The sequence below is a fragment of the Pteropus vampyrus genome, unplaced genomic scaffold, assembly GCF_000151845.1.
Source record: "Pteropus vampyrus isolate Shadow unplaced genomic scaffold, Pvam_2.0 Scaffold415, whole genome shotgun sequence".
In the NCBI taxonomy this organism is placed as follows: Eukaryota; Metazoa; Chordata; class Mammalia; order Chiroptera; family Pteropodidae; genus Pteropus; species Pteropus vampyrus.
The window spans coordinates 562,134-589,704 of NW_011889196.1; the positions used below are offsets into that span (position 1 = coordinate 562,134).

A 27,571-nucleotide genomic window follows, 5' to 3' on the forward strand; every position below is an offset into this window, starting at 1 on the left:
AGGGTCATTCACAGAATCCATGAGCAGGTGTTCCGTGCCTTCATTTTAAGCAGGTTAAGACTGATGGCAGATTTCTCAGGCCGCCTCTGGGTTGATGCTGCTCAGCTGTTGAGCTTAGCGTTCCCTCCCCGCACCCCCCACAGGGACTCACCTAACTGTTCGCTGAGCTTCTTGTGGAAATTCAGTCAACTTATCTATTTTTAAATGCCACATGCAAATTATATCCTTTAACTGTTGTTTTGCATATGATTAAAACGGATGAAATTGACTACTTAAGCAAGTTTTTTTCTTGCTAGAAGGAAAATGTTTAAAAATCCCGAGTAATGTTTTGTCTCATGTGGCAGTGTGTACCCGGGCCAGCGACTTGTGCAGATGAATTTGTATGAAATCCATCTATTTGAATGATAGGTTGGGGAGGTTGGATTTGTGGAGAGGACTACACTTTATTGAAAACTAATGTTTTTAAAAATCGAGTAGGACATTTTACTTGCATAAACTTGTTTAACGAGGTGACGCGTCCTGTGTAGTATTGGGTTAGTATGACTGTTTTGAAGGAAAGTAATCATCTTTCAGAATTTCAGGCTTCTGTTTTAGTGTTTATGCAGGTGAAACAGTACATAGTGAGTGGTTAAAGTGGCTGATTTTTAGAGTGAAGAAGTTTTCTTTGTCCTTACAGGTCTAAGATCGATTTACTAAAGTGTAGCCTGTTAAATATTCGGAAATGCCTCAGAGGGGTGTTGTGAGCATCAGAGACTGTTTTCACCGACTCGTTTGAGGCCCCTCGTGCCGGCCGCGCTATGTCGTTCTTCCGCCTCGGGCCTCTCCCTCAGTCCTCTCTGACTGCTTCTCCCCTAGCTCGGGTCCTATGCCGCATCATTTAAATTGTCCTTTACGGACACCTGCAGCTCCCTTGCCCTTCTTCCCAGGATGTCCACGTGAAAAACCCCTAAACTCGTTATCTAAAGTTTAAATAGGATTTATGCTGACACTGACCTGTGGTCTGGGGGCGGGAATAGATACTTCAGTTCCCGGGCCAGGCATCATCTGGTGTGAAAGGTAGGAAGTGGTGCTGGGACCAGTGCCGCCTGCTGGGAGAAGGTGGCGGATGGGAGTGGAGAGACAAGAATACAAATATTTTTCTTTTTACAAGAATATAGTTTTAACAAGTTGTGGGGGAAACAGTTCTGACAAATGAAGCGGCAGAAAAAGAGAAAAGAACATTTAAAAGAGGGTAGAACTGAAGGAGCCTGCAGATTGTAGTTTCGGAAGAATGGTGAACTGTAGCTGAGGCCGAACTTGAATTAGCCAGTTACTCTTTTAGCGTTAGTAACTCGGCAACAGCCTAGGCCTTATGAACCCATCTCTGAGACTGGACTTCAGAGTTTAGGAAGCTCCAACAAGGTTCGGTCAGTCAGTATGAAACACCTCCATCTGATGCCAGGTTTTGAGGGGACCAAAACCTTTTCCAGATTTGAAGACGTAATAGTTTGCACGGGGTGTTTGGTCGGAAGTCGATCGCTGGGCAGAGATCGCCAGTGTAGGGACCGTTGTGAAGTGATAAAGGCAGCAGAGCCCAGCACACCACGCGCTTCACGCGAGGGCTCAAAGGCCCGGGAGACGGCAGAAGGTGAGGGTTTTTGAAATCAGTTGCGAAGACGACTTCCGATCCCCTACTGCAGACACAGTGGCCGGAAAAGCCAGAGGCGTGATGTGAAGAGAGAAGCAGCCGTGGGGTGAGGTGAAAGGGAGGTGGCTGTCGCGGGCCTTGCACTGGTATGACCGGCTTGTGGACTCTGCGGAGGGGGGGCGGGAGCGCGTTGACGTCCCAGTTGACACTCAGCAGATGCTTCTGCTAGTGAAGTTCTCGAGAGGACAGAGAAGTCCTTTACTGTCCTATTTGCTTGATTTGAATGTCTGAAGGTAGAGTCCCCTTTATTCTCCGAAGCCCTATCAGGATAGCTTTCACAGGTTTTTGATGGTTTTATTTCTTTATGAAACATACCCTATAAACTGCAAGTTAAGTATGGTAAATCTCATTAACAATTTTGGCAACTGAGATGCTTCATGAAGTGATTCACACGTGTAGTCACTGGGAAAGAGCATTATAGCTACCTTCCTATGTTTTCGTGAAGGATATAATTTCTGGAGAAGATTTCATTAAGTCAGTTTGATTTCTAGGCCAATTTTTATATATGACATAGTTAAGTAGTTTCTAAATGTTTTTATTAAAAGCGAGTGAAATACTTTTTAGTGGGTTCATGTGAATTGTTTAACGGGATAAATTTGTTGTATTCAAATTTGTCAACTCCATATCAATATAACCTTTGTTTTCTATATAAAATTCTACCAGTTACAGATTCTGCCATTGTGAGTTTTGGTTTATGCCTTTATTTCGACCATCTCTTAATTTCTGTAGCTCAGATTTTTCAGAACTAAATTTTATTAAAAGATTTGTTTTGTTATTTTTCAGTAAAGAGTGTTTATATGTAATTTAGGGACCGTCAGTTTTATTTTGTGTTGCATCTGCACATCCTGCTCTTAGCGGAGGAACAGGGACCCCTCCCCCTATTTTCTACGTGGTTAACTCTGCGATTCTTCAGCCTCAATTTAATTCCCAGTTTCTCACAATGACCTTCCTAACTCTAGCTAATATCTAGTTTCTTCATAATCTGTGTATATCTCATAGTATTCATTGTAATTTACAATTTCTGTAATAAGTCAGGAGATTACGTGTTTAATATCTGTCTTAAAACCCAACTCTAAGCAACCTGAAGGTAGGGACCAAGTGTGCTTTACTCACTACTATAGTCCCAGTACCTTGCCCATCCACGACCTTGACAGCTAGTTGATGAATGCCTTGATGAAATAAGTGCTTTAAAGATGACACAGCTAAGCTTTAGGAAGGCGACTTGACCAAGGTGCCACAGCTACAGTCACAGGTGCGTCTATTCATTCACTTGCACATTCATCTATTAGAGGGTGTACTCATGTCAGGAAGCATGGTGGGTGGGCCCTACAACTACGGCAGTGAACCCCCACCACCACGTCCCACTCCTCACCGTGTCGACGGGGTGCTGGGGAAACATTCGTGGAGTGAGGGAAGCACAGTGGGATCCAGGTACAACATGAGAGGCTATGACTGGCAGTGGTCAGGGGACCAGCCTTTTCGAGGAGGTAGCATTTACGCCCAGGCTTACGATGGAGAAGAGCCAATCCTTTGAAGAGCGGGGAAGGCTGACTTTTAAGGTTGTGTGACTATAAATCGTGTTCTTAACCACTGCTCTTCTATGGATATCATTGGACTGGGCCTTTTAACTTAACTGGCTTATTTATGTACATTTCTTCCACTAAGTATTGGAAGTGACAAAACTGTATAGTTCCATTCACTGATAGCTTTTAGGGAAGCAGAATGTATTCAGTGAATAGCCAGAATATTAGCAAGTGAAGTAAGGTGTGATGGATTAAAGATTGCCACAAATTCTTTCTTATTCTCCACCCATCCCTCCACTTGACTCTGGATTAGCCTCGTTACAGGCTTTGACAAATAGAATGGCCAAAAAAGTGATAGAAATCGAAGATTAAAAGAAAAAAGAATTTTAGAGAATTAAGAATTTTATTATCTTATTCCTGTGTGAAGTATTCTGTCTTTAGGTTTGATAGTTGAACTAAGCCTATGTAATGCTACAGAAAAATGCCAATTTTAATAAATTAATGGATTTCAAATTTTAAACCTAAACATACAGAATTAATTGACCAATACGAATGTTTTTAGAGTACGTGTGTGTGTGTGTGTGTGTGTGTGTGTGTGTGTGTGTGTGTGTGTGTGTAGTTACAAGGTCACCGGTTTATTGTAGAAAGATGTAACTGAGGAACGGCCAGGCATGGGGCTGGGGCGTGGAGCACCCATGCTCTCCGAGCACACCCTCTTCTGAATCCTCACGTGTTCACCAACCCGGAAGTTCGTCAGTGTGCTGTAAAGCAAGACTTCCTTATTTCCGTTTTCAAACAAGGCACACATCCAGTTTGAGGCGCACAAGGTGATCTCTGGCTTTGTACTGATGGAAAGATGGAGCAGGTGTACTTTTCCTCTTCCTTCCCCTAAGTACGGCCAGGAACACTGGACACTGTGTGCAAAACAAATGTGGAACTGGAAGGTGCTGAGAAGAGAGTGGACTGACTGGGGATATTGGGAGCCGAGACATGGCAGAGGGCTGAGTTCCCTGGGTCTTCTTTTTGCCTTTCAGACCGGGCCTGGAGAAGCCAGCAACCCAACACCACCAAAGGGCTTGGACCAAAAGGCCCAAGAAAAACCTGCTTTCTGGCTGGAAGTTGAAGAAAGTGACAGCCCACCAGACAGAACACCCTCAGAAGACACTGAGGCCCCCACCTCATCTTTGTTGTCAAAGGCCGGTTGGGGACTCTAGACTTCTCCCCATGACAAGCTATATGGAGGTGACTCGCTGCCGGTGGTGTTAGAGAAGGCCGGGCGGGGGCTGGGAGTCTCATCTCTGCTGCGTGGTAGCAGGGTCCACCCATCCCTCTTCTTGCGTTGGTGGCTTCAGAGGAGACCGAGTAGAGAATCAGGCATTTCACCACCACCTGGTGGTAACGGAGCCACGTACGGTGCCATCACGTGGAACCCCGGGTCCAACCAGGGCGATGTGAGTAGGACAAGGGAGAGGCTGCACTCTTACGCCTTCTGGGTCAGCGGAGGCGGAGTGGGGAGCCCTGACTCCACCCCCACCTTCCTCGCCCTCCTGGTAGGAACGAGGTAGCACCACCCTTTGCCTGCGGGTACAGCGTCAGCAGAGGTGAGCTGAACAGAGCACTTAAGTCAGATTCCAAGTCTGATAACATAATACCGCCAGTATCGAGGCTTCAGCTGAAAATCGCATCACGTGAAGGACTAGGAAAATCTGAACCTGCGAACGAGAAGACAGCTGACCGCAAGTCAGAGGTGACGCAGACGTTGAATAAATGTTTGACAAAGGTTGTAAAGCAACCATCAGTTTAAAGATATGAGTAATTACTAATACTTAAATTGAAAATAGAAAATCTCGGTGGAAATACAGGATATAAAGACACAAATGGAAGTTTCCGAGCTGAAAAATACAGTAAATGGAATAAAAATCCCAGTGGGTTGCGGACAGCAGAGTGGAGAGGACAGAGGAAAGCGTCAGTGAACTTGAAGATGGAACTGCGGAAGTTGCCCAGTCTGAACAACAGAAATAGACTGGAAAAAAATAAACAACCTCAGGGACCTGGGAGACTTTCACAAAAGACCTGTCATTCTTGTCACTGGAATCCCAGAAAAGAGAAGAAAGAAAAGAGATGAAAGTAGGCCTGAAAATGTGTTTGAGGAACTACTGGCTGAAAATTTGCTCAGTTTGGCAAGGGATAAACCTATAAATTCAAGAAGCTTAGTGAAAGCCACACAGGGTAACCTGAAAGAAATCTGTGCTAAGACACATCACAGTCAGACTTCTGAAGACTAAAGACAGAAAATGCGAGGGAAACGTCACTTTACCTTCAGTAGAAGAGCAATTTGAATGACAGTGGATTTCTCATCAGAAACCACGGAGGGCGGAGGGAAGTGGCACATTTTTTAAATGCTGAAGGAAAACTGTCCACTCAGAATTCTGTGTCAAGGGAAAACATCCTTCACATGCTATGTCTCCAGCAGGCCTACCCTGAAACAATAGAGGAAGTTCTCGAGACAGGAAATGATGTAAGGGATGCGGGAGCTCCAGGAAGGAAGAGCTAACAGTGGAAAGAGCAAACACTGGACATTCAGTAGACGTCCCTTCTGTGCATGATATGAGGTTCCCTATGCACGTGGAGGAAGCATTAAGATGATTTCGTGAGAAGTGGGGGAGGGCAGAGGGACATAGAGAAGGGTGAGGTTTTTGCATTTCACCACGAGCTGGTAAAATGCTGATAATCAGTAGACTGATAGGTTGTGAAAATATAATTAACACCTAGAGCAGCTCCTAAAAAAGTCGTACATAAGAGAGATACTTGAACTATATTATAGATAAATCAAAATGAAATCCTAAGAAACGTTCAGGTAACCCAGAAGAAGGTAGAAAAAAAGAAACGGAAACAGAATGAGAGAACAAGCGGAATGAATTATGCACCGCGATCAGGTGTGTTTTATTCAGTAGATCAACTGATGTGATTACATATATGTAGTCATATGTTATATATTATATATTACATGATATCAGTGTAATTGACCTGTTAGCGGGCTAAAAGGAAAAGCCACACAATCATATGAAGGGATACAGACAAAAATAAGACACAGTTCAACAGTCATTCCTGAACCACTCAGAAAATGAGCAGTAGAGGGGAATTTTCTCCACTTGATAAACAATGTTTGCAGAAACCTACAGCTGCCACCATACTTAATGGCGAAAGACAGTATTTTTACCTTGAGGTCAGAACAAAGCAACGACGTTTGTTGTCACCATTCTAATTGAACATAGTACTGGAATTTCTAGCCAGATCAATAAGAAGAAAAGGAAGTACTAAAGGCATACGGATCAGAAAGGAGGAAATAAAACTGTCCTGTTTTTAGATGACATGATAGCCTACATAGAAAATGCCATAGAACCCACAAAAAATCTAGAACTAATGAGTTCAGCAAGGCTGTAGGATACAAGCTTGATGCACAAGCTTTTTTTTTTTTTATTAGCAATTAACATGTAGAAGTGGAAATATATGTTTAAAATGGCTCAAAAAATAAAAATACAAACCAGGATAAATTTGAGAAAACATGTAGGACTTTTATAGGGAAAACTACAAAACTGAGGAAAGTCATCAAAGACAATGTAAATAAACAGATTTACGGTATTTGTGGACTGGTAGGTGTATCATAATAGAGATCCCAGTTCTCTCCAGTGTGAACGGATTGAACACAGCCCCCATCCAAATCCCATCGAGGTTTTTGTAGCTGTGGAAGTGGTTCTAAATTTATAAGGCAAAGGAACTGGAATAGCTGAGCAGCTCTGGGATCGCTAACCGATTTCAAGACCACGTGTTATCGGCAGAGGGATGGATGCAGAATAGAGGGCCGAGAAATAATCCCAGGTAAGGATAGCCAGTCGGTTTTTGACCAAGATGCCAAACTTTCTCAATTCAGCATAGAATAGATAGTCTTCAGCATAGGGTGCTGGAGTAATTGGATATCATCAGCAAAAAACAAAACCCAAAACCTTGATCTAAACTTCACACCTTGTAAATATTGACCCAAAATAGCTGAAATGTAAATGTAACCTACAAAAGGAAAATTTTAAGGGTATTGTAGTGTGTGTTCACTACCCAGAGTTAACCAGTGTCACCCCAATAGATTTAATAAAATAATAATATTTTTAAAAGAAAAACTTAAGAAGAAAATATAAGAGAAAATTTTTAGGATTTAAGATTGATGAAAATTTCTTAGACTTGCCTAATTAGAAGTATGATTCATAGAAGAAAAGCGATCAATCGGATTTCATCAAAATTAAAGATTTACTTTGTGAAAAACCATGTTAGGGTGAAAAGACAAGTGGTAGACTGGGAGCAGCTATTTATAATCCACCTATCTGACATAACTCATGAAGAACGTAGAAAGAAACCTCAAATCTCAACAGTAAAAACCTCAATCCTATTAGCAAAGGGGTCGGGAGACACAAAGAGGCATTTTAATGAAGAAGATATAAGGATGGCAGATGAGCCCATGAAAAGATGTTCACTTTCACTAGCCACCTGGGCAGTGCAAATTAAGACCATTAAGACAGGCTGTCGCACACCTATCAGGACAGCCGAAATTAAAAATAGTGGTGATACCCAATGCTGGTGAGGGTGTGAAGGACAGAATCTCACGTGTTGCCGATGGGAACATGAGAGCCACTTTGGAAAATAATTCGGTTTCTTAAACTCACTGCAGTTAAACGTAGTTACTTTATGACCCAGCAATTCCATTCCTAGGTATGTACGCAAGAAACGAAAACAAAGGCACACAAAAGCTTGCACACTAATGTTCAGAGTGGTGTCACGCGTGATAACCTGAAAATGGAAACGACAGTTCCGTCGGCTGACCAATGGAGAAATAGGGTGTGTGTGGCAATGAAAAGGAGTATGTTGCCGATACATGCTGCGACCTGGATGAGCCTTGAAAACATGCTGAGTGGAAAAAGCCGGTCACAGAAGAACAGGCCATATATTTTTATTTTTTAAAAAAATTTTTAACACCTACAGCACCTGGTCTTCCTAGGTGGTCTCCCATCCAAGTGCTAACCAGACCCGACCCTGCTTAGCTTCTGAGGTCAGACGAGATCCGGCATATTCAGGGCGGCATGGCCATAGATTAGACCAGGCCATACGTTGTATGAATCCATTTATTTGAATTATATCTCAATAAAGGCTTTTTAAAACTACACATGCATTTACCCTGTGCCCCAACAAAGGCACCCTTGGGCGTTCATCCAAAAGAAAGAAACATATTTATACAAAAACTATGTATTAGTGTTCGTAGGAGCTTTGCTTTTAATGGTAAAAATCTGGAAAGAACCAGACTCTTGCAGTAGGTGAGTGGTTAAACGCGTCGGTGCGTCCCTAGCGTGGGAGGAGGAGCTGCCCGGGCAGCGGTCGGTGGGGCTCGGCATCAGGCTCACAGTCTCAGAAGGGCACTCGCTCTGTGCCCGCGTTCACGCAGCATTCTCGTGACAACACAAGTTGGAGATGGGTGGCTGTCGGGGAGAGCTCAAGAACAAGTGGGACACTTGCGGCCATTCCTATGGAGTGGGCGGGGGATGGAGAGGGTGAAAAGATACTGTCTGGTCAAAGAAGGGAGCTAAATATATTAAGCTGTGAACTAACAGATTTATTGGGAAGAGGCATCAGAGCAAAAACCGTCTAAAACGTGAGACTGCCGTTGGAGGACAGTGTCGCGTGTGTTACTTAAGACGATGTCAACAGTGATGTGATCATGTTGGCGGGAGGAATGGATAACAGCAGGAAGTGCGTAGGGAATGTCCAGAGCGAGTCAGTGCGGGTCTGCTGTCCCGTGGCAGCCCTGACCACACGCGGGCCCTTGGGTGCGGCCGCTTCCGGTTGAGATGCTCTGTGAACACGAAACACACGCCGACGCTGGATGGAAGCGTCCGCACCGAGACGTCCCATGAGTATGTTTTGCATTGACGGAAGTGTTATTTTAGACATATTGTGTTAAATAAATGATGAAGAGTAATTTCACCTGTTTTTACCTTTTTAATGGGACTACTAGAAAATCGATGTGTGTGGCTTGCATCGCATTTCTCTAGAATGCACGGTCTGGGACCTGCAGTTAGGTGGTTCGCCTGGGAAAAGTGGGTTAAGGGAGAGTTGTTTTGTATTTCACGCTCTTTGCGATTTGATTTTTAAAACATGTTAGTGAAATTTGATAAAAAATTACCTCTTTAACAAAGGCTGTGGTTTCTGCCTTAAAACTTGTCACATTCTAAATTACATAGTAAATGCTAACCAGAGGAAGGAAGTTAGGAATGAAAAGTAGTCATTGTCTTGTCTGCTGTTTTTCCTTCATTTCAGTTTGCTATAATCAGAAATGAAGTGCTTGTTGTCCCTGCTTTTGTCTAGCTTATTGCAGGAGTGACCAGGATATCACCTTGGAGAAGTAATGCCCACAGAAAGCGGGAGTTGTTCAGCTGCTCGCCAAGCCAAACAGAAACGCAAATCTCACAGCCTTTCCATACGCAGAACTAACAGCTCGGAGCAGGAGAGGCCGGGCCTGCCACGAGAGATGCTAGAAGGACAGGTAAGTTGGCGCTGCGTGCGTTTGTGACCTTCCGGAAGTGGCTGGAATGCACAGGTCTCCAGAGTAGAGAGAGTGCGGGTAGGAAAACAGAGCTCCCCCCATGAAGCTGTCGAGCGCAGCAGCCTGCACAGCGGCAGGGTTCAGTTCCCAGGTCGAGGCGTTTACAGCACTGGCTGGTAAACGTGTGGCTGGGACTGGGGCAGTTCTCCCACTTGGTGTGGGCAGAGCAGCTGTGCAGCTTGGTTGCCCCATCGTCTTAAGGAGAATCGGAGTGGCCTTTCATGGTCACCTGTTCCCTGGAGAGTTTCTGCAGTCAGATCTCTCAGTCACTTTTCTGGACTTCACCCAGTGTCTGCTGTAGTGAGTGTGTCATCTGCTGCGTATCACAGTAGGCCTTTCCGGTAATTTGATGTTTCCTTTGAGTAGTCGAGCTAATTTTATTGATAATTGATAAAGATAAGTTTTTCTACTTCCTTCATTATGATGAAAATGCGTTAGCATTTTTAAAGAATAGTATGAAGCCTAAATAAAAGGATGTTATAATAAAATAAATTATAGACATATCTGATGTACATTTGTATCAGTACGTATAGAAATGTAAGTGCATCCAGACGTATGCCCATTCCTTCATGACTGGAGCTGATTCATTAGCCCCGAGGCTCCAGGACAGTATGGCCAAACTCGGAGGGGTCGAACTCGGAGCAGTGGGCGGGAAGGGCGTCGGCCTTGGCAGAGCCGTGCGGGGCCCCGCCCTCCGGGTCGTAGCTCCTGGGGGCAGTGTGCGCGGATCCTAGCGCAGTTGCTGGCACACAGTGAGGGTTCATTGGGACCCTGTTAGTATGTTTTGAATGGATAAGGAAATGAACAGCTGGTTCTGCTGTCTAAAAAAAAGGATGTTTTAACTTAGTATTGGAAATAAAAGCATAGACTTTAAGGAGCCCCCAAAATGGCTTTGACATACTTAGTGTGTGAGTGAGCTCAGTGGCCGTAACAGAGCACCCCAGACTGGGGGGACTCCAACCACAGGTCTTTACACTCCCCCCGTCCTGAAGGCAGAAAGTGGGAGGTCGGGTGTGGGCAGGCTGGCTCCTCCAGAGGCCGCTGTCCTTGGGGTACAGACGGCCACCTCCGCCCCGGGGTCCTGGAACGGTCGTCCCGCTGCGTGTCTGTATCTTCATCTCTTCCCATAGGGACACCCCGCCGACCCCGTCTGCCTTAGTCACTGAGGCTCCCGCACTGTCCCATTCCGGGGTGCTGGGTGCCAGGACGTCCACATGTGAGTGTGAGGCCCACAGATCAGCCCGTCACACTTAGCAAAGTGAGCATTTGAACCGGGAGCGTGCGGTGGAACCTCCGCGATGCTGGAATGTTCTCCATCTGCACCATCACATACGGGAGCCACAAGCCCCATGGAGCTCGTGGGACTGAGATTTAAAAAGTTAGTTACGATTAAACAGGCACGCGTGGCCCCTGGCTGCGTGGTGGACAGTGTGGGTGAACAGTCCAAGAGGCGTTTTTGGGTTTCCATGCAGTCCAGCCGTGAAAGCTGCCCAGCCTTGGCTGGCGTCCTGCAGTGTGAACCCCACGTGGGTGCACGTGTTCTCCCCGGGCCTTCCGGGTGCCCAGCCTCCATTGTGATGTAGCACAGAGGCCGCTGCATCAGGGCAACCCTTGTGAAGGTCGCTCAGAACCCTGGGGCCGTGCAGCCCCGCCCGGTGTCGCCCGCGCTCCTGGGCGGCGCGCACCTGCCTTGGACACTGGTGTCCGGCAGGGCTGCTGCACGGCGCTCTGCGTGCTTCCGCAGGGCGTAGCGATGGTGTGGGGTGCAGGCAGCGGGCATGGTGGGTGTCCAGGGCTCTGAGAGGGCAGGGACGCGGTCACCGGTGGGTGTGAGCTGAGTGCTGGACCAAGTGACAGTGCTGCCCCGCAGCTGTTGGGGGCGGGTCCCGTGGGAGGACAGCTGCCCCTTAGGCTCATCGTGGAAGGAGTTGGGGCAGGGCGAAGCCCGGGGCTGCTGGGGCCGCGTGCGCACAGCCCCTGTCCTGCCGCCAGGCGCTTGGCCCCCTGCGCAAGTGCAGATCCTCCCGAAAGCTCTGCTGGTCGCAGCTTTTCTGCTGAGCTTCCTGAGGTGACACCAGAATTTTAGGCCTCCGTTCAGGGTCTGGGAAGGCGAGAGACCCCGGGAGGGCTGTCAGGAAGGGCTATCAGCAGGAGCGTGACGGTTTAGTTTCCTTCTCTCTGTTATTTTAAGGTTTTATTTTTTTTCCTGTTTTTTATTGGCATTTGAGAGGGATGTTGAGAGAGGCTGCACTAACCCCTTCTGCCAGTTTCAGTGTGTAAACCAGCGGCTTCACGTACGTTTTTAAGTAGCTCGTAAAATTTACTTAGGTGGTTACTTCAGACCACACAGCTAAAATGCTTATATCACTAGAGATCGTTTTGTCTACAATCTAAGATGTTACCGAGAAAGATTTACTAAACATTGTATCTCTTTTTATTTGAGACTCATTTAACATCAAGAAGTTTGTGCTGCATATAAATTTGAAAAGTCACTTAGAAAATTACCCTGACAGCAGTTAGGTATTGAAACATTGTTTTAGAAGCCTTTGATAACAGTTTTGTTTGAAAATACTCAAGTGCTGGGGGCGGTCACACAGAAAATACTGTCTAGGCCATGTCTTCGGGACGTTGGAGTGTAGACTGTATCAGTCTCCGTTATCAGCAGCATCTGGAAAGCAAATGCTTGCGATCACAGTTGGTGCGTAGGACGCTGCCCACTCGTGTGAGCCCTAAAGTCCAGCTGAGGCGCTGCGTCTTCCCACTGACTCCCCGTGAGGCTCGAGCAGGGCCTGGAGCTGCGCGGGCGGCCCTGGGGCCTGCATTTGCCTGCTGTTCGCATTTACCCGACACACGTTTGCTCTCACAGGCCGGGTTTTCATTCTGCTTCACGACCATCTTTTAGGTGTTAAGTGGAATTACCAACATTTAGTTTATTTTGCTCAAAGCGCAATGGACATGAGGACTCTGTAAGGCAAACCTATTAGTATGTAACTTAGTAAAATTGATTTGATACCGTATGATAGAACTTAAAGGTTACTTAATATAATTTTGTTTATGAGAACTACAAATTTGGAACTTTTTGAAAAGGTAGGCTTATTTTCTCCCTTGTAAGAAGAAAAATTTAGTTATTTTTAAGAAATGCTTGTTCTTGAATCTCGTGCTACCCTGGGTAACCATTTGTATAGTTTGATTTTAGTTTCATCTACAGACATTTGTAAGTTTAAGTTCTTTCAGCATTTTATGTATAAGAAATAAAACGTAAAGATATAAGATGAGCTTCATGTTAAAGATAACTCAGTTTGGAAACAGTGTTGGTGCTTGGTAGTAGACTTTCTCATTCATTCTTCTTAAACAAAACCTTCCTTTTCTTACAGGATTCTAAACTGCCTTCCTCAGTTCGCAGTACACTTCTGGAACTGTTTGGTCAAATAGAAAGAGAATTTGAAAACCTTTATATCGAAAACTTAGAATGTAAGTATCTCCTGTCTTAATACACTTTTAGAACTTAGAAATCTTTGAGAGTCAAATTTGTAGGTAGACATTCACCACTGCATCCAGTTTCTTTTCAGCTACAATCAGCTTAGTGGCTAAGAAAAACCCGGTTACCTGGCAGCTCTGTAGACCAAAACTGGGTGTGGGCGGAGCTGCACTCCTCCTGGAGGCTGAGGGGCTCTTCCCCAGCTTGTCTGGGTCGCGGCAGACCCCACTGCCCCGCAGCGAGGATAGGGATCTCCATCTTCCTGCGGGCCTTCCCAGGCCAGAGACTTGGCTCGAAGCCCTTCTCCTTTGTCCTGCAAAGTGTCCGTGCGATGGGGTCCTCCTGCTGCATCTCCGACCGCCTCTTAAGGATGTGGGGGAGGGGTGGGCCACCTGGGTCATGCAAGGGTCTCCCTGTGCACTGTTCTTCACTGTAGTCACACCTGCAGGCTCCCTTTGCCACGAGGTCACGTTCATGGGTTATCTTTGGAGCAGTAGTGTTCTACTGACCACACCTGCTGATCTGAATTATGATTTTATAAAAAATAAATGCATCCTGTAACTTTTCCTAGGCAAACTCTACCGTAAATTGAAAAACATTAATTCACATTTCTCTTTAAAATATACCATATTTTGAGAATTTTTTCAACTGTATTACAACTGTATGTATTACTTGTTTGACTTATTAAAGGTGAAAAGGTTTAATTAGCTGGCAGATTGCTATTTTTTTTAATTTCCTTTTTGAAGCAATGTGTTCATTTGGTTAAAGACTCAAGTTGTATAAACAGAAAAGATATCTACTCTTACTTGTGCCTGTCGACCCATCCTACTCATATTTTCTGTGTTTTTTGTCATTAGTTCTTCTGGTGATTATTTTTATAAACTGAATCTACTCCTGGTTGTCGCTCTGTCGGCTTCAGGCCACACGCTTCCGTGCGGTGCTGTGGTGTGTCGGGAGGTGGACGTGTCCTGAACCCCCACCACTCTGTTACTGTAAAGCTTTGCTATTTTACGGGGTTTATGTTTATAAAATTTTAACTGTAATCAGGTCCTTCATGCCTTATGAGTTGATTCCAAAAATTGAGTACTAATAAACAGCATTTGCACGATTAAAGTATTTTCACTGTAGAACTAAGCGGTGTGGTTGAATCAGTAGCGAAGAGAATATAATCCTCTATCATTTAAACTTCATTATTAGAAAATTTAATGTTTCGATATTGGATTTTCCTTATGAGTTTACCTTAAAATTAACAGAGGAAGAAATTATTCTCACTTTTATAGAATAAAAAGGTACTTTGTCTGATTTTAAGGGTTCTCTGAAGGACTGAAATATTGTTGAGTTCCCACTGTGACACAAGGCTTTGGGTTTTATGAACTCATGCAATTTGTTTAAGAAAAACTGTAAGGTTGCAGATGACCGGATGTTGGAGGTTCAGCGGCTTCCTGCTGCCTATGCGATAGCGTCGGAGTTGCTCAGAACGGATGTGCTCACAGCCTTCGCCCCCGGACTTCCCTAACTGACCTCAGCTGTGCTTTTACCCAGACCCTGGCCTCACTGCAGCCTGAGCAGAGCCGCTGCCCGTGTCTATGTGGCACTAATGCTGGCTGTGTTTGTGGCCAGGCGGGGTCCAGCTGCGTGACTGCGGTAGCTCGCGTCCTTGGGCAAGACCTTTCCCCCAGCCAGACTCTTGCCTCGTCCCTGCGGGGTAGGGCCACAGTGGGATGACAGCACCCGTCCAAAGCACAGCCGTGTCCGCTTCCCCTGTGTCTGCTCGTTCTCTTCTCTAGCTGGTGGCCTTTCTCTTCATTCTTCTCTCCTGTCCCCATGCATCGCTACAACTGTTCCTTCTCCATAACTTTCCTTGCATTTTAAATTTCTCTAATACCTAATCCTCACCTGGCCTCTGTGGTGCCATGCAGCAATAGTTAGGTTTTCTTATTTTCTGTTTTATGGTTTTTTGCTTTATTTCAGTGTTCTCAGCCAGATTGTAACTTTCACATTGGGTTTTGGACAGGGTCAGGGTCATGTGTTTGCATCTGCAGACTGAAGCACAAAGGAGACGAGGTGCGCCGAAGCCCCTGCGTGCTCATGGAGAGCCCAGTGGTGTCACGTCTTCTCGTGCAGGGGGAGTGTCGTGGTTTCTGGTTCTGGAGATGGCTTAAGTTTTTTGAGAACCCTGTAAACTGCGATCTCATTTATTAGAATGTTGTTCGTGTCTTTGTTTAGACAACGCCAACATATAACAGCAAGTTTGGGAAGCGGTGAATATGTTTAAACATAAAAAGTACACATTTTACCTTTTTGAAAAAAACGTTTCTCTCCCCAGTGCGTAGAGAAATCGAGACTCTAAATGAGCGTTTAGCTGCTGAAGGACAAGCGGTCGATGGGGCAGAGCTGAGCAAGGGCCAGCTCAAAACCAAAGGTGAGGGGCTTGCCGGCGGGTTACACGGGGAGGAGCCGGGATGGGGGGAGGAGCTGGAGGTGCGGCGCCGGACTCGATGCACGGGCTTTCATGACGCGACCGAATCCATGGCTCAGGCGCGGGTGTACACGGGAGAGCCAGGGGCCGCACGGCCTGGCGCCCCCTGCCAGTGGCACTGTCTCCCTGTGTGAGATGCTTGCATTTGCATCTGGCGTCCCTCCCGCTGTCAAAGTCCCGGCTCCTCAGTCATCTGACCATGCTGACCGTGTTCTCTGTCTCGGCAGCCAGTCACAGCACCAGCCAGCTTTCTCAGAAGCTGAAGACCACCTACAAGGCCTCCACCAGCAAGGTATGCAGGGCACCCGGCTGCTGGCCGGTCACATGGTGCCGCAGGTGCGCACAGATGCCCTTGAAGCTGCACATTCTTTAATTAGAAATGTGTGATGGAAAAAGATAAACTTCTGGCATTTAGGGAGATATACTTTTTAAAAGGAATATCATAGATTTCTTAAGAGGCCTCAGTGTATAGCATGAGGTCTTAGAATGCCAAACCTTTCTGATCATTTCTGAAGTAGAGGAGGAAAGGATTCTTTAGAGTTAACCCTTACCACGAGTAGTAAAAAATAAGATTGGGGCAGAGGTAAGGACGTGCACGATAATACTTGCTTTAAAAAATGTGTTAGAAGTATTTAAAGCCCAGTTATTTTGTATACTAGAAGTTCATTTGAATTTACGGGAAGCATATGACTAATGGTCCTTATAGCGTTGTGCACGCTATAATGGTCCTTATAGCGTTGTGCACGCTGTGTGTACCCATTTTAAAGAAAAATAACAAAAATAGGCGACCTCTGAGACTGGGAGAAATGGCCCGATGCCAGACGTCTCGTGGCCAGTGCTGCCGTGTGTTCTGGGAGGGAGAGCTGACAGGACGCCACCCATGGGCAGGTGCTGCAGCCGAAGACCTTCACTTCCCTCCTGGCCTTACTGTGATATGTATGGGCTCGCAGCGGGAAGAGGCGCTGGGTTTGAGGGCATGCTGAGTCCCACATGTGTGCCGGCCGAGTCGCGGCCCTCCCAGTGCTGCTGAGAGCGGGCCTCCTCCCCGCGTGCTCTGTCGGCGTCTGGCGGGTGGGGAGTGCCAGGGTCATGCTGCGTCGCCGCCACGATGGCCGTGTGTCTGCCCAGAGGGGAATGACGTATATTTTCAGGTCTCTGCCAAATCAGAGTTTAAAAGCGCTGTAGAGTGCCACCAGGTTTTCTTTTTCACTTGTTTTTACGGCTTTAGCCTGACCTGATTAATCTATATTATCTTGATTTACTTAAAAACCGAAAGCCATTCTTACATTCAAGGACACTTTAAAAGCGAAACTCAGAAGAGTTCTTCGTGGTTGATTAGTGTCTTCTCACACGCTTTCTACTTTTCTTATAAGCAAAGGGAGAGTCGTCTGCTGTGTGTCGGACGAGATGATGGCTCACCGTCGTGTGGCCTGTGTGGTTCTCGGGCCTGTCCCATTGGACTGTGCTGCCTGCCAGGCTCTGTCCCTGTCCCAGGGCTGCCGCCTCGTGCAGTGCGGGCACGTGCTTGGGATGCAGTGCTGGGCAGACCTCGCCTGTTATGGGGCTGTCTCCTGGGTCCTCCTTCCTGATGACACACGGTCGGCGTGTCTGTTACCCGGAACAGACACACGTCTCCCAGTAATGACAGTGGTCAGTGGAGGGTTGGGGTATACCTTTTGACTTTCATGTCCTGCTAGCTCTTTTTTAAAGAATTTGGCAATTTTATCTGGTGATTTGGGTTTGTGGAAGAGTGATTTGTGGCACTTGAGCAGGCCCTTCCTCCCTGCTGGTGCTCAGGCCTTCGTGAGGACTTTGTTCCTGCTTTGTGACACCCTGCTGGGCGAGGTCCACCATTTGCACTTATGTGTGTTCCTTTAATGTTCTATTCAGTGCTTTATGAATTTTAAGACATCTCTTTCTGTTTTACCTTTTCTAACTTAAAAACATTTGCTCATAAAATTGTTCACAAACTTTTTCCTGTCGCAACTTTAGATTGTCTCCAGCTTCAAGACCACCACGTCGAGGGCTGTGTGTCAGCTTGTGAAGGAGTACATTGGCCACAGGGATGGCATCTGGGATGTCAGTGTGGCGAGGACACAGCCCGTGGTGCTGGGGACCGCGTCTGCTGGTGAGCCCAAAGCTAGCCCTGCCGTGTGAGACAGCTGGTGCAGATGACCGGCCTCCACCCTAGGATGACCGTAGCCAAGCGACCCTAGGAGCAGACATGTGGCTGAGCAGTCACTGAGCCTTCACTTAGGGCTTCGTTCTGACACCTCTGCTGGCCTTCCGCTGCCTGTGCTTGGGGCCACATCCGCCTCTGTGGTTGCTGCCGACCGTGTTAAGGAGTCGCTGTTCAATGCAGCGACTGGTTTGGTGTGGCCGAGGGACGTGCCGTGTGATCTCTGAGGGGGCCGCTGTCCTAGGATTTAGGGGAGTGGGGCCGCTGCCACCTTGTGTTTGCGGGCGTTGGAGAGATCCCGCCTCCTCACTCTAAAGAAAAGGTGCTTTTTGAAAGCCGCCTGATGTGCATAACTTAGTACTCTGTCAGATCAAAATTGCTGACATTTAAAAGGCTTCTTACTCGTTGAAGATGATTTTCCCAGCTGTGACAAGGTGCTCACTAGATTCTGCCTTTTTGAATGGAGAAAGAAAATGTAAAACTAGTTAGAATGATAAAGGTTTTTTCTCTGGTTAAAATTCTCTTCCTGCATGAGCTCCCCAGATTGTTTTTGTGGGAGTGCGAACTAATAAAGGAGAGCGAAAGGTCCTTTTCTGATGTCTCTGAAATCTCATTTGGGTGGCTGGTATTTGTTTTTCAGCGCTTTCTGTAAAGCTTACCTTTTACGTTTTTGTTACGCCCATACTAGAGAGGGTCCAAAGGAATATTTATGATCTCAAATAACATATAACTGGATTCGAATGCTGTTTGCATTTGAATGTTGCATGATGTTCTGAAAAGTTTGAACATTTCACTAAAGAGATGACCCCAGGATGTAAATGACCTCTATATTTTAGTCTCCAGCATGGCGCGGTCAGTGTAGCAGTGAGCTAGGAACTCGGGGCCCTGGTTTTCCACTTGCCCCTAAACGACCTCAGGCAAGTCACCAACTTCTCCCATCTCCTTGGAAACGTTTTCTTTGATCAATTGAATTACAGAGTAGTATAATCAGTTGCAAGAGATAGTAGCAGTAACGTTACTTATTGTTTTTATTGTTTTTAGAATGTTTGTCTTTTTCTTTTATGAAAAAAACCGATGTGTCCTTGTCTGTTCCACTTTGCAGATCACACAGCTTTACTCTGGAGCATCGAGACAGGGAGGTGCCTCGTCAAGTACACGGGCCACGTGGGGTCAGGTGAGCACCCTGACGTCACCGGGTCGCCAGTCGGGAGGTGCGCTGAGCCATTTCAGGACAGCGGGGCATTGTCACGGACGGGTGGATGGATGGACCAACAGCCGCCATGCTGTCAGGTGTGGGCTCCTGGAGGGACAGCCCAGCACCCTGAGCGACGCCGGGCCAAAGCCGTCTGCGTTTTGTGTTGTGTCGCACAAGAGGCATGTGGAGCTAGTTGGGAACTGAAGTGCGTGCGTTATCCATCAACAGCCACGCACGTGTTCTGGGCCGCCCCCTCGTGGACCCCGTGTGTCCCGGTGCTGTGGCCTGGTTTCGGTCACTCTTCTCCAGTGCCCCTGCGGCCCCTTCCACTGGAAGGCAGCACCTCCAGTCGCCCTGTCAGGCAGCCCCCGGCCCCTCCCTTCGCAGTTCCCCCTGCCCCGAACTCTTGTGGACAAACTTGGAGGTGGTGTCTGCCTTCTGCTTCTGGAGCTAGTAGTGCCCACCTGCCGACCTGTCAGGGAAGCGAGCCTGTCTTCTGCCAAGGTCAGGGGGACGACGTACCCTGAGCGTCTGCGTAGCTGCCCATGGGCCCAGGACGCTCGTGCATGCTCGCTCTGTGAGGTGTGTGTCTCCAAGGGGGGCCCCGGGATTCAGCGTGAGCGGACCCCCACACCTCCAAGTGTGTGCTCCACCCTTGTTCCCAGCTGCCCCGCCCCCTCCAGCACAGGTATTCTGGAGCCTGGGGGCTGTGGGGAGTGCGGTGGCGGTTACGCTTCGTTCCTGTTTCCCCAGCTCTTCCCCAGTGGCCTGGGGTCCAGTGGGAGCGCTCACACAGACTCCTCTAGCATTTTCAGCTCCCTCGGAAGTGGAATTCGAGTGGCACAGCTACGTCTCACTGGTCACAGTCTGGTGAACGTTCCTTCCGTGCTGCATACAGCCCCGTGTCCCCATTGAGGTGTGGGTGTGACAGGACAGATGGGGTTTCTGAGAGCTGGGAGGAGGGCGTGGGCATGGGGCTACCTGGGCGGGCAGTACAGTGACCCTTACTCTGAAGATTATTATCAACTCAGATGACTTAGCTATGTACGAAAAGACACAGATTACTATATTTTTTTCATGGGTCCTGTACTTGAGCACTTTGGTAGCTGAAATCTGGTACGTCTGTTGCGTCTGTTCTCTTGAACTCACTCGTTTATTCATAGTCTAACTGAATGGGAAAATCTAACATTGAACAGTCACTACTCAGTTTTTCCATTTAGCTTTGTAACACGTAGCTAAAATAAATATCGATGATGTTTTATTTTAATCCTGTTTGTGTAATATTTTTATTTTGCAGTAAATTCTATAAAATTCCATCCGTCGGAGCAGTTGGCTCTCACTGGTACGTTGCTTTCTCTTCTTTCCTGAGCAGTGTTGGTGGCCTCAGAGCAGCCGTGCCGGTCTCTTCTGTCAGTAGCCTCTGGACTCTCCCCGCCTGGGCTAAAGTCGGACCGTTATTAGCAGACGTTTTGTGAATTACGTAGGAGATGAGCGAGAGGAAGCACACTGAGTAGCCCTTTCTTGACGGAGTGTGAGTGACGTGAGCTGCCTTTCCGGGAGCCCAGAGCCGATGCCTGCTGTCGCTGCCGCGTACCTGCCGCTTGCGCGTGACGGTTCGCAGCCGGCTGTGACTCAGTTCCCTGAGGCCCTGTCATCCCTGCCGAGTCCCTGACCCTGTGTGCGCCCGAAATCCAGGAAAGAGAAAATAGTCGTCCCGAGTCACGGCCTTGCAGAGCCTGCGTCCCTGTCCCTTTCTCGGTGGCTCTGAGCTGCGGCAGCTTGGGGTTCGTGTTTTATGTAGTTATCGTACTGAGGCGTTTGCCTGTAAAATGTCCAACAGCTGTAGACCCTTTTGGTGTTTTTAGGGACAGTGACAGTAACCTTGAAGGACAGTGTTGGAGGGGCCAGAGGTCAGCAGGCTTTGTCTGGGAAGGACCAGAAATAAGTGTTTCCGTCTTCGGGGCCACGCGGTATGTACCGCAACTACTCGGCTCTCTGTCAGTGCGAAAGCAGGACGCTCACAGGGAGGGGACGTGGCTGCAGTAGTAAACGTTATTTCCAGGACGGGCAGCTGCCTGCATTGGCCCGCGGGCACAGCTTGCTGACCCTGGGTAAGGGCCAGAGTAGTCGTCGTTGCTGCCTTGACCTGTGAGTGGAGTGAGGTGGGGAGGGCAGAGCCGGCCGCCACCTGAGGAAGCGAGGGGGCGAAGTGGGTGAGGGATTTCAGGCTTGTCAGATCGGCCCTTTGTCGTGTGATGGAGAAGAGGGAGGATGGAGGGAGCCGAGCGACAGCCAGAGGTTGGGAAGGAGGGGCTGGACTGGAGGGACAGCTCAGAGAGGAGCCGGCAGGGGCCGGCATGGGGGACGCGGCCGCGCTGGAGCGAAGGTGCGAGGGGGGCCCGGGCACGGCCCTGGTTGGGGAGAGCGTGGCAGGGCAGGCGGTCCAGTCACGGACGCCGAGAGAGGCTCCCCTGTCTGCACGCGGCTGCTGCGGCCTTGAGGCGGTGGGTCCGGCTTCGCTGGCAGCCTTGGCTGGTGAAAGGTCTCAGGGCTCTCTGTGCCTGGCAGTCACGAGGGCCGCCACGTCGAGTCGGGGGTTCGTGCTCTTGTGCACCTTTCACTTTCCCGAAGCACCTGTGATAGCTGCGGGGTGCGGGGTGTACTCGGGTTCAGTTTACTGAGATTTGGCAGGTGGAGAATGAAGCTTACTACTTGTAAGTTTTCTCTGACTCTTCGCAGCTTTCTACCCTCAAATGAAGGGGGAACGTTTTTATACGTAATTATCCTGATTGAGCACGTTTACTCTGTTCTCAGTAGCAACATTGTACGGTCGCAGAAATAGCTGCCTGAGTGAACGACATTCACCTCGCTAGTGATCACTAAGTTACATGTCTGATGATGCTCAGAGCCTCGCAAAAAGCACATTTTACGCACAGTGTGCACTTTGGGTAATTTTCCCCCAATTTCTTTCTTCAGCTTCTGGAGATCAGACTGCTCACGTTTGGAGATACGCGGTTCAACTGCCGACGCCCCAGCCGGTGGCCGACACCAGTGTAAGCGGCGCACGCCCTCCCCTGCACCGTGCCTGGGCTGTGGGTGGGTCTGGGTGTTGGCGAATCTTAGGGTAACCTTATACTGTCTCGTGCATTGGATGTTTGTGTACCCCCAAATTCATAGGTTGAGCCGTCATTCCCCGTGTGGCTGTATTTGGAGATGGGGTCTCTAGAAAGAAGTTGAAGTTAAAGAAGGTCATAGGGTGGGCCCCGTCCTGTAGGCTTAGCGTCCTCACAAGAGGGGACAGCAGAGGGATGTGTGTTCCCCCCGCACTCCCCTGCGGGGCCGTGTGAGCACACAGTGAGAAGGCGGCTGTCCGCTTGCCAGCAAGAGACTGCTTCCCAGAAACCACATCCGTCACCCCGACCTTGGTGCCCAGTCCTGGTGCTCTGTGCTGGCGGCCCGAGCAGACCAAGGTGGCATCTTTACGCGTGGCCGAGCTTGCTTTCACCGTCCTCCTCACAGTCTTAAACACTTGCTGTTAACTCTTCCAAATTCAGGGTTACATTTCATTTCTTAACATTTCACGCGTTAGCTTTCAGACAGCTGGCCCACTGCCACACAGGAGACCGTGCAGGCCAGTGGCACGTGTGGCACCGCTTCTGTGCAGGCAGTTTCACTGTAAGTGACAGAGGAGTTTGGTGATGAGAGGAAGAATGAATCGATGGATGTCAACCCCAAGTCCTTCAGCGACTGTCTCATCCTGCTGCGTACAGTTGTGCCACTTCAGCCCGGCCCTGTGTGTGTGATCACGCAGATCGTCAGTGTCTTCTGGGGTGAAGAGATTTTCTAGTTTCCCTTGTGGGGCAGCTTTCCGCAGGCTTGTTCTCACACGTGGTTCCACTCTTCCTGTGCAGCTGCAGCAAGGACGTGGCACGCCAGGCAGAGAGCTCAGCCTGCCGCCAGGCACGCACAAGTGGTTTCGAGTCACGTTTGGCTGGAATAGTCGGTGGGAATAGTAACCCTCAAGTTTTGATGTTGGCGTCTCTGTATAGTTCTTTCCTTTTTCTTTTTTGACATTTTAGACGTTGTTCTGTTTGCAGATAGGTTAAGTAATGGATTCCAGAAGAATGAGATTTCTTTTTTAGTTAGGAGGTCTCAACAGCTCATTTTCAGTTGAGCGATCATGTCCTTTATTTTAACAGTTTTTCCTTGTGGAATTACCAAACTATTCCTCATGTGCCATGCTTTAGCTGCTCACTCAGGAAGCGAATGCTGGGCACTGATGGAGGACAGGCAGAGGTGAGGGTGGCGGTCAGCGCTCAGAAAGGTCAGAAGTAAGTTAACATTGTGTGTTCTTCCCGCAAATAAGAAAATACCAATTTTGTCAGAGGAGAAAACTACGTACAGCACTTCCTTTTAAAAGCCCTGGCGGTTTGCGTAGAATGTCAAGAAGACTTTCTTTTCCCTTTTGTGATTTTGCTGCATTGGACTCTGGGATTTTCGGGCTTGTATCTGCGGCCTCTGGGTTTGGGGGCCGCCGGGGCGCTGAGCCCGCATCCCCGTTTGTGGCTCATGCTCCGCCCGGGGGCTTCCCTGTGGCCCTGCCTCCGGGGACGGCTCCGTCAGCCCCTCTGCAGTTGCCGCCCCGTGGACTTGAGGCTCTGTGTTGGGGCCGCTGTGTCCTGAGCGCCTGCTGGGCCACTTGGCAGCTGTCCCGGGCTCCGAGGTGGACTCCCATCGCTCAGGCCCCGCTCTTCCTGCAGACAGATGTCTTCTCCTCCTCGTTTGGACCCGCGAGTGTTACTCGGCACCTGCCTTGCTGATGCGGAAATGCTCGGATGGTGGAGTGTCAACAGTGGTGGGTTTCCTGGTAGACCACTGTGTCACCTAGTTGTCTGATACTGAGTGACTAACTTTGTGGGGTTAATCTTCTCCATTTGCAAGTGAAAATTGGAGTGGGCGAGTTATGTGCGGCTCCCAGTGGCCTTCCTCCATGAGCGTGCCGTGACACAGGGGATCGCGGCCTGCGGGCGGCCGGCGCTTAGGGCCTTGGTACCGATTGGCAGTTCTCTGATGTTCTGTTCAAACGTCTCTGGCAGTGAGAAATGACTGTAGTTAGCCGTATTGTCTGTAAGTCTGTGGCAAAATCACAAACAGTTCTCACCTCTCAATCTTACAGTCATTCTTTAACATAACTATATTTGCATTTTAAATGTCTTTTCATTCCTCATGTGGTCTGGCGGAAGGAAATCCGCAAATGCCGACTCTATTCGACCTTTCCTGTGGCTCCTGTGACTAGGGCTCTCTCGTGGGGCCTCCAGCCTGCTCCTCTGTGTTCTCGCCCTTCCTGTGCCATTCCTTGGGGTCTGCACTGCCTGTGCCCACGACTCACCGCAGACCTCCCAGCCGCCCTGTGGAAGTTGCTCCTTGACCCATGCGTCACTCCTTATGTCACGATAGTCTGTGAGGAGCCCGTCAGGCTTACGCTGCAGGCCAGGCTGTGACAGCAGAGCTGGCGGGAAGTGTGGGCTCTGACATGTACCCTTTTCACCCCTCCCCCCCCGTCTCTACCTCTACCTAACCCGTGAAGCCTGCCTTATTCCGATTCCCGAGTAATTCCCAGTTACCTTTCTCTCCCCCTGAGGTCTCTACCGAGTGTCCCCATCTCGTGCCTCTTCTGCATCTGCCCAGGGGACAGTCAAGGTGCAGGAGGCTCCTCAGTGCATCTGTGGGGCCGTGAAGGGGCCAGGGGCCAGTGTCACCTCAAGGAGACTCCACGCTCTGGGGTCCCCATCAGGAATGTCCAGTGACTGTATGTTTCTCCTGTTGGGTCCGATCACCTGGTTCCCCAGGCAGGGATCGGTTCCCCTTGAGCAGGGTGACTCCACAGGAACACGCTTGTCCTGTCCTCACGCCAAGGGGGAAGGGTCTCTCAACCCTCGCCGTCACCGTCCAGGGCACTGACTAGTCCCCCGACTAGTCTCCCTGTCGGGTCTAAGTGCTTAACGTCCAGTCTCTGCTCTGTGACATCAGGAATGGTCTTCGTACCATCTCAGCTGTCACCTCAGTGAGCCCCTCTGACCCTCAGCCTTGGCTTGCATCCTCTCCCCGCTCCAGCCCCTCGATGTGCTTGCTGTCCGGGCTCGCCACCTTCTCCCTCCCTGCTCGGCCTCCTTCCTAGACTTGTCCCCTCACAGCCCCCACGCATCCTGCAGGTGCCACTCAGTGTCACAGACCGCCCACCCGAGTCCGCCTCGCTGGCGCAGCACGTAGCGCTGCCGGAGGCAGAGAGCTGCGCACTCCTGTGGACTTCCTCCCGGGCCGAGCCCTCCTCTCCTGCACACGTCCACCTCTGGCTACGTGGGCTTGTCCCCTGTTCCCCTGCACTGAGTGCCCTATGGCTGGCCTCACCGGGCCACGCTGGGCTGGGACACTGCCCTGCACTTCCCCAGGTGGCGACCGCCATGCCTAGCGACTTCCTCACTCTCCCTTTTGCTTGCTTCCTTTGTGGCCCCTGGCCGCCACAGATGTGCAGTGCAGCCACCCTCACCCACAGAGCCATCTGTCCTGCAGCCCTCGTGGAGCCGTGCCACACTGGTGTCCCACATAGACCGCAGACTTGTCACCTCACTGCTTCCCCTGTCGGGCCCCTCCCGTCAGCGTCCCCCCACCCAGCAGACACTTGCTCCTCAGTCTTCTTCCCACCACACCCCACGTCTCGTGTGTTTCTCTTGTTCTCTTTTTGCTCTCGAGTCTCGTTGGTTGGGTCACCTCCTCTGCCCAGAGATGCCCCGGTCTCTGACACTTGAGCCCCTCCTGTGTGCGGGCCACCTCCCTGCCCTCCACCTGAACGCGGCTCTCTCCCGCGTCTGGTCACTTTCCTCCCTCCGCAGCCTCCCACTGATCCAGACCCGGCGCCTCCAGGGCCGCCCCTTGCTGCTGTCCCCAGGGTTCACTTGCTGTCCCTGGCCCGTTAGCTCTAGGCTTTGTAGACACCGAAGACAAAGTCTTACAGACACCACAGAACTAATGTGTCCAAAACTGGGCTCTGGCTGTGCCCATAGTCTGCTCTCGCTTGGTCCCTTGTCTCTGGAAACGCCTTGATCCTCCACCTGGTAAGTCACCTGCGGTTTCTCTCAGACCCCTCTGGACATCGGCATGTCTGGAAGCTGCTTCAAGAGGTCCTCGCGCAGCCTCCTGTCTCCTGCACCGCCGCCCTGCCCAGGCCCCTTCTACCTGTTCCCTGGGGTCACCTCCGGCAGGCTCCTGCATCAGTGCCCTCAGGTGGCCGGGACAGCTCCGCAGACGGGGCTTATGTGTCACCTGGGCCTCGTCTCACATGCTGTAGGCTGGATGGGGTCCCAGGTGCAGGCAGGCCGGTTCCTCCTGCGGCCTCTTTCAGTGTGTGGACGCTGTCTCATCCTCTGTCCTCATGTGGCCGTCCCTCTGTGTCCTGACCTCATAAGGACACAAGTCATATGGGATCAGGGCCCAGCCTAGGACCCCGTTTTAATGTAATCATCTTTTTAAAAATTCCTTCTCCATGTACAGTCACATACCGAGGTACACACGTGGATTTTGGGGGCTACAGTTCAGCCCATGACACCCCCTTTCATTCGTTTCCTCTGTGGAATGTTTACACAGAACACTGGATCTTTAAAGCATGAGTCAGACTACTTCACTTCCTTGCTCAGAACCATCTGGTGGTTTTCCAGCGCACAGCAAAATCCAAAGCCCTTTCCCTTTCTGCCAGGTTTCATACGCCCTGCACCGGTCACATCTCTGAGTCCACCTCTGCAGCCTCCTCCCCGCAGCCACGCTTCCTCTCGGGCCTTCCACCCGCGCTCCCGTCTGCCGGGAACGCCGTTTCCTGAGTCTTTGTGGGTCGTACTCGCTTGCTTCGCATCCTGAGATGAGCAGTAGTTTAGCGGACCCTTCGCCTGACGCTTCTGAGTAAAAGAGCAGCCCCATTACTAGTCAGCACTCGTTTTACTTTGCTTCTTAGCACTTACTACTGCCTGAACCTGTGTGTGTACGTGACACCTGTCCCTGTGCTTTGAGTGTCTGTATGCGACCCATGTTTCTATGCCATGTGTGTGTACGTGTGGCATGCATTTCTACACTGGCGTGTACACACAACATATATGCTCATACTAGTGTACGTGCATTCCTGTGGTACATATTCCCGTACTAGTGTGCGTGTGTGCACGCGCGTGGTTGGTTTTTCTCGCTGGCGTGGAAGCTCCCTGAGGCCCCGGCTTCAGTGCCCTCGTCACCTGGCTGTGTGTTGTTCATATGCACTTGTCACTTTGCCTCTCGTCCTCTGTGCCCAGCCTTCGGTCTGGCACTGTACAAGCACCTGATGGATATTTGTTGAATGAACAGATAAA

General features: G+C 49.5%; 1 protein-coding gene and 1 pseudogene across 7 annotated transcripts in view; one reads left to right on the forward strand and one right to left on the reverse strand.

Annotated features, from left to right (window-relative positions):
* WDR37 (WD repeat domain 37) overlaps positions 1-27,571 on the forward strand; it is a 47,575-nt gene that overhangs the window by 2,936 nt on the left and 17,068 nt on the right. For 3 of the 7 annotated variants that reach the window (XM_011380918.2, XM_011380909.2, XM_011380911.2), the window contains exons 2-9: positions 9,616-9,793; positions 13,228-13,324; positions 15,658-15,753; positions 16,038-16,102; positions 17,803-17,938; positions 19,092-19,163; positions 20,482-20,526; positions 22,161-22,237. In XM_011380918.2, the coding sequence (XP_011379220.1) occupies positions 9,656-9,793; positions 13,228-13,324; positions 15,658-15,753; positions 16,038-16,102; positions 17,803-17,938; positions 19,092-19,163; positions 20,482-20,526; positions 22,161-22,237 (726 nt within the window). In that variant the 5' untranslated portion in view covers positions 9,616-9,655. The other 4 variants (XM_011380913.2, XM_011380914.2, XM_011380916.2 and 1 more) reach the window with 3 other exon arrangements.
* On the reverse strand, positions 8,230-8,348 carry LOC111731964 (annotated as a pseudogene).